This window comes from Sinocyclocheilus grahami, unplaced genomic scaffold (assembly GCF_001515645.1).
Source record: "Sinocyclocheilus grahami isolate Dianchi unplaced genomic scaffold, SAMN03320097.WGS_v1.1 scaffold2848.1, whole genome shotgun sequence".
In the NCBI taxonomy this organism is placed as follows: domain Eukaryota; kingdom Metazoa; phylum Chordata; class Actinopteri; order Cypriniformes; family Cyprinidae; genus Sinocyclocheilus; species Sinocyclocheilus grahami.
In genome coordinates this window covers 20,450-27,084 of record NW_015508023.1, presented here as the reverse complement: position 1 = coordinate 27,084, position 6,635 = coordinate 20,450, and the positions used below count along the sequence as shown (strand labels likewise).

Below are 6,635 nucleotides of genomic sequence, written 5' to 3'. Positions count from 1 at the left end.
TGGATGGTATTAGTCACCACTGTAATAAAAAAGACACAAAAGACTGACTGTATATAATGAGTAATGATCATAACAACTGTAATGACTAACGTTATGGTGTTTCAGCGGTAACTATGTTTACCATGGTGGCTTTTTATTTAATTCCATAGCAACCAGATGTAATGGATGATTAAGGCTAACGAGAACTTAAAATTATAATAATAATTTCATATTATATGTCATAAATATAATATTTTAGGTAAGCTTGCTGATTTAATTCGGTCAAGCAGTACAGCTTCCGTTTTTTGTGTGTGTGTTAAAAGCCTTAAACCCTCGAACGTGAATTGTAACTACATAACGTGTCATATTCCTCATAGTCTTTACAAACCCATCATAAAATCATTTTTTATAAAACCTCGTTACTGATTAATCAATAAAAGACGATCAGAAACAACTCACGCGCTCGGATCCTGGAACTCAGCGCTGGATCTAAGTACGGCTCAACATGAGCCGCGCTGATTCGCTGGCGGACAGTAATCTGATCGCTCATTGGCTGAGCGCTGGTACGTGTTTCTTCTTCGATCTGATTTGGACGCAGTGGTATCGGATGCTTATCAGCGCCGCGCAGGGAACAGGAGACCCCGACCCAAACAGAGACGCGGAGGACGTTTCTTCAGGTTACACTCAAATGATGTGGCATCTAACTAAATTGTACTTGATGTGGTCAGATCATGTGCATCTTGTGTTTTGTTTCTCCAGAAACTAAACCGATACTCATCAGGTTCCCAGTATGTGTTCAGTATGTTTTTCAGGCTAAGATTGTTTTACAAATTCAACTGAATGTTTATCTGCATCCTGATATCATTCTGGGGACCCCGTGAGTAAAGGGCAAGAAAACAGGCCGGTAAGATCCTTTAAAAAAAAACAAAAAAAACGGGCCTTTTTGGAGCATCTGAAGTTCTTCTTCTTCTTCTTCTTTTCTTTTTAATGGCGGTTGGCAAACCCACTTAAAAGGTGCATTTCCGCCACCTACTGGACTGGAGTGTGGAGCGTGACGAATATTGGTGACAGCATATACCTTTTATTCCTTCTTTTTTTCCAATTACTTCTTTTGCTGTACTATATAAGATTTTAACTAACTGTTCACTATATTCCTCTATATTATCATGCATTTCTTTCATTTCTAGCATTCTTATTTCACACATCTCTTTGAATTTCTCCCAGTTAGCCGTTTTAAACTTCCATCTAAGAATTTTGTTTATCTCTAGCATCTGAAGTTGATATCTCACTTCAGTGATCAGTGACTGTGGTCTATTTTTAATAAAGGCCTATAGTTCATTTTTGTTATGTGGAATAGCTTTGAAACAGTATGAATGAAATCAGGAATCTGTAGGCCTCATTTCGGCTTCAGACCTCTATGATTTATGCTGTATGTTTCATTTCAGGAACTTTTTCACTTCAGCAACTTTATGATATGCAGCAGTCACCAAGTGATCCAATGTTATTAAGCTGCTTTCTTGATATATGTTTTTTAATAGGTTTTCTTACTAAAGATTTTATTTTATTGACCAAAATGTTAGCATGCCACCATTAAGAGAAGGCGGAAAGTTTGGTAAATAATTGTGGCAGGCAAATGGGGTGATTTTTTAAAATAAAAATTGGAAAACACCCAACTCCTCTACGCTCATTGGTCATCAGGTTGGAATGAATTATTTGACATGACCACTTAATGGTTTCATAAATTTTGCCTACTGATGATTGATGAAATCCTCTCATTAGCAAGTTGTGTGAAGGAAAAAATACACAAATAACGACATTTTCTGTTTGATTTATTTTATTTCATCCTTCACTAATTAAAATTTTTATATAATGTCTGAATGTCATATTGTGACAATGTCGCAATATATCAAATAGCAACCTTTTAATAAAATACCAATATTTTGCTGTTTGTGAGCATATTATTTCCTCTGAAAAATGAAGTATGCATTTTCTTTACTCTTATCTTTCTGTTCAAACCTGGGATATATCCTTCATTTCCTTTCTGACATCATGCATGTTGATATACAGTATTCATCAGGTTTGGACCATGGTTGCACAATAAAGCAAATCAAATAGAGGGGCCATACTTGACCTACAAAATAAGGACATTAGAACTCATAAAGTGCTTTTTCAATTTGTTTTGTTTGTGCTAGTTACAGAAAATGCTATTTAAATATTACAAAGAATGCAGCAACATGGCCTTTTGTTAGAAAAAATGAAGTAATAAAATGTTGAGTTTGAATAGGAGATCAGATGTCTGACATATATCCTCTGTATTTTGCCTGTGTATAACACAAAGTAAAAAAAGAATACATCTGCTGCCCGATCCCCTCCTCCAGGGACTTCAAGAGTTAAGAGAGAGAGAAAGGCAGGTAACATCCTAATGATTTAACAAACAGGTCATTCATTCTTTGAAGCTCCACACTAACAAGTATAACTGAGTTTTCATCAATCAAGTTCTGTTTATCAAAGCTCAGACTCAGCAGTATTTAAAACACAAACAATTTACATTTCACATTACAAAATTAAAAATGTTTCCAGCATTTTCTACAACTGACATTTAAAATCTTTAAATAAAAATAAAAAAACGTGCACAGCAAAACCAACCCGAACACATGTACAGCAGTCTACAAATCTTAAGCAAAGTCTGAAACTCCACACATTCAACTATTCTGAAAGGTTTTTTACAAGACCAGTTTCACTGCACTCTATTCAGCCTTTAAAATCCCCTCCAGGTCCAGATTTACTTCTCCTTCTACAGAAGAGACAAAGATATACAATAAGCAAACACACAGTTATACATGAAAACTAAGGATGAATGAAATGTAAAAGTTTTAAGAGTGTTTTTTGCCATTTAGCGAAAATGATTGTTATTTACCTTATCCTTTAAATTTGTGTCACTGGAGTCTATATGAAAACAAAATATATTCATCAATAAAACTCTATTAACATTAAAGTTTAATATTTTCCAGGGCATACCGTATTACAAACACAATATTAGTCTATTTATACTGCAATACAGTATTTTTTTACTATAGAACAAATAATTATAATGCAGTGATACTAGAAAAAAACCAAAGATTGCAGTGATCAGACTGAACTGACTTACCAGAAGAGCTGAATGTCCAGGAAAGAAACTTTATCGTGCCGTAAAGAACAAGTGCAACAGCAACCATCGCCATCGAGTCCTCAATAGAAGGAGCACTGACACCTGATATCAACAAAACATCACATCAAGACATGCAATACATTCTAAATTACATAAATACTCTTTTGAAAATGCAAATAGAACATAAAATGAAAAAAAAACAAAAAAAACGTTTCAGTTGACTCACTCACAAAGACATTTGTTGCCACCTATCATGTGTCCATCTAAGACAGTATAGCTCATCGATCACACTGAGTGCAGCAGCAGCTCGTCGTGTTCCTCCCTCATGTTTGGCTACACAGGTGACATCTCCACAGCTCCAGACGGCTGCTCTGACTGAAGGTGCCATCAGACGCCTGTCTGTGACCCGTTACACTGCCCTGACCCAGAGAGCGGGACGTCCCGTCTGCCCCACTGAACTCCCAGCTCAGATCCAGAGTGTGAGGAGCAAAACCAGACGCCTCACACTGAACCAGCAGCACCTGCCCAGGAACCAGCAGAGGAAGAGGAGACGGGTAGATGGAGAGAGACGGAGGCTCTGGAAGAAAAGAGGGAGTGGTTACATATAACTGAAATTTATTATAACACATACAGTTGATAAACTAGATGGCTACAGCATCATCTCACCAACTATCTCCAGGTCCACAGCTACCTGAGCCAGCAGGTGAGGAAGATAGACCGTGCAGATGTAAGTTCCTGAGTGTCTCACTTGAGCTTCTTCCAGAATCAGTGATGCGTTTCCTGTCTCATAGAGGCCTGGGATGTCAATATCTGCTCCGGTCTCTGATGTCTCTGCAAACCGATCGTTCTTGCCATCGTAAGCGAGGACCAGCCGTCCTTCACCCCGGAACTGATAGCGCCACTCGACAGAGAATCCAGAGCCGTGAACCGGAGAAGACGGATCAACCCAGAACCCACAGTCCAACAGAACCGCTTCTCCCAGTCTAGAGCGGACCACAGGAGTCTTGCTGGACACACTCAGAATGACTTCAAGAAAGAGAAGAAAAATGGAAAACATACATGAGCAAAGTCAAAAATATACATCTATGTCATAGTATAGACAGGGGGTTAAACAGAGTTAAGGACTTATTTTATTGAATCAAAATATAAGTGCCCCGTGTTGGCAAAATGAGTCGGAATGAGCATATTTTCAAAAATAATTTTTTGAAAATTTAGTTTCTCCATTAAAATACCTTCACAATGATATATGACTTGTTGGAATTGGACATAAAATGTTAGAAGGCGAAGAGTTAAAGTTTTCTGAAGATTCCAAAGCAAAATCACCAAGCAACGTTGCATCGTTTCCTCCAGTTCTTTTCTTCATAATAATTATTATATTATTAATCACAATATAGCTATTTTTTATTTTATCTTTGTTATTAAAAATAAGAACAAATATGCAAATAAACAGTAGCTTAATCAAGAGCAGCGAGTGATTTCTTCTTTTCTTTTAATGTTTGATTAACAATGAAACAGATCTATATTAAGACCTGCAATATTTTTTTCCCAACCATTAACTAAACGTTCATGTAAGACATAACAAGATTAGGTTTGTGTGAATCTCGCCAAGACATATTTTGCAATAATGTACTTTATAGAGATATCACGCACTCTCGGAGAGGCAACTTGTGGTGAGAAGCAGCAGCAGTCGTCCAGAAGTGAACAGAGAAAAGATACTCCTCTCAGAAAACGTACAAACAAAGATCATTTTAGATGTTTAATTACTATTTGGAGCATTAGGATCGCTAGAAGAGGGCTTAATTAACTAATTTTTGTGAAAACCTCAAGCACATTTTTCACTTCTTTTGCCTGAAGCTCAAAATTAGACTGTGCTCATTCCGACTCATTTTGCCAGCATGGGTCACATAAGATGCATGAATTACAAAATCAGTATATATATTTGCAGAATATGATAAAATTGGACTCTTTACCTTTCAGCTCTTTAGAAGCTGAAGGCGCTCTCATTATATTGGACAGCGTGAGCTGCTCGTCAAGTCCTTGTGCTGCCACTGAGAACCAATCAGCTTGCAGGTAGACTGGGCTTTGGGCGGAGTCAGTGAGAGCAGACGCCCATCTGACCATGGAGGTGTGAGGCATGAAAGGGTTAATCTCACACTTGGGTTTGTTCACAGAGCCTTTGTGTGGATTCAGAGCAGCACTGCAGAACAAGCCAGCTGGATCTGGAGGAAGACATGCAGTAAAGATTAAATATCATCAAATAGTTGCCTTATACTTCAGAACAGGTGCCATATACTGTCTCATTTGTGGCTGTAGTGCTGGATCTTGTTGGTATAGAAAAGGGATTTAAATACAGTATTATACTACCATACAATAAACCTTATAGTAGCTACAGATCACCAAGTGAGCACAACATTGCACAAATCTTCTTTGACTTGTTATTTACAGATTATACAGTCAATTTTATAGATTATACATGTCTTTTTAAAAGCACATGCTGCACTGTCACTGACCGGTCACATAGTAAATCCTGGATGGACTGATGTCTGCAGGAGGATGAAGACCTGCTCTCTTCACTGAACGCTTCAGTTCTGATGAACATTAGAGATTTCTCTTGACTCATCAGTACTGAGAAGCCCCCTCCATGACCCGGTTTCTCCTGAACAAACCAGCACTCCAGAACCGGACATCCAGAACCGGAAACTGTAAGTAAGAGAGATTATATTGGTCACAAGCATAATTGAATATATTAAGCTGTTTTCTTGATTACAAAAACTTACCACAAAAAAACAATGCAAATACGATGATAGATATCTTATATATGGTCGAGATATCAGACATCGTTGCTCTTTATGTTAAAATTATAACTAGGTCTGTAATTGTGCTGTTTGGCGTGCTGTTTTCCCCAAAACATTCGAGCAGCTTGCAGCGTTTCACTTTCAGTTTCGAACTTCCGCGGCGCGATTACGACGCATGCGCATAAACTACTGATTGTTTTTACTGAATGTCTTTTTGCCATTTGAAACGCGGACGTGTGACATGTTTTTTTTATGTAGCATCATGTCGAGAGGCCTTGTAGCCTCTTGGACTATACAGTAAAACACTCAAAACCATGCATTTCCCTACTAGTAAACTATTATTCTCTGCTAGGTGGCGCTCCATACTAATAAACACTAGTATAGTAAACTATTATTCTCTGCTAGGTGGCGCTCCATACTAATAAACACTACTACAAACACTACTCCAGACCACGGTGAGTAGTAACCGAACGTGTCCAGGATCTGTCGGGGTGCGCGGGGGTAGTTGTAGCATTGAAATATTTCCACACATGCTAGCATTTACAGTATTTACTAGTTGACATATCAACATATATCGAGAGAAAAGAATGTGCCGAAATTCAAAAATCTTTTTTTAGTTTTTATTTCAAATGAGACAAATCTGTTATTGTTTTAATCTCCAATCTGTTATTTAGCAGTTAAGATAAGTCTGTAATGCTTTGCTAACTGGGTCA

At 37.7% G+C, this 6,635-nt stretch overlaps 2 protein-coding genes across 2 annotated transcripts in view; both read right to left on the bottom strand.

Moving 5' to 3' along the window:
- LOC107575738 (death domain-associated protein 6-like) overlaps positions 1–2,034 on the bottom strand; it is an 8,214-nt gene extending 6,180 nt beyond the window's left edge. Inside the window, exon 1 of the mRNA XM_016262080.1 lies at positions 1,996–2,034. Within this exon, the coding sequence (XP_016117566.1) occupies positions 1,996–2,034 (39 nt within the window). The remainder of the gene's footprint in view (positions 1–1,995) is intronic.
- Positions 2,035–2,558: 524 nt separating this feature from the next.
- On the bottom strand, positions 2,559–6,003 carry LOC107575739 (tapasin-like). The gene is given in 10 exon segments (XM_016262081.1): positions 2,559–2,773; positions 2,897–2,925; positions 3,128–3,229; positions 3,410–3,480; positions 3,482–3,704; positions 3,794–4,153; positions 5,098–5,346; positions 5,638–5,693; positions 5,695–5,827; positions 5,905–6,003. Coding segments are annotated over 10 exon segments (1,296 nt in total). The 5' UTR covers positions 5,966–6,003; the 3' UTR covers positions 2,559–2,761.
- Between the last annotated feature and the right edge of the window lie 632 nt (positions 6,004–6,635).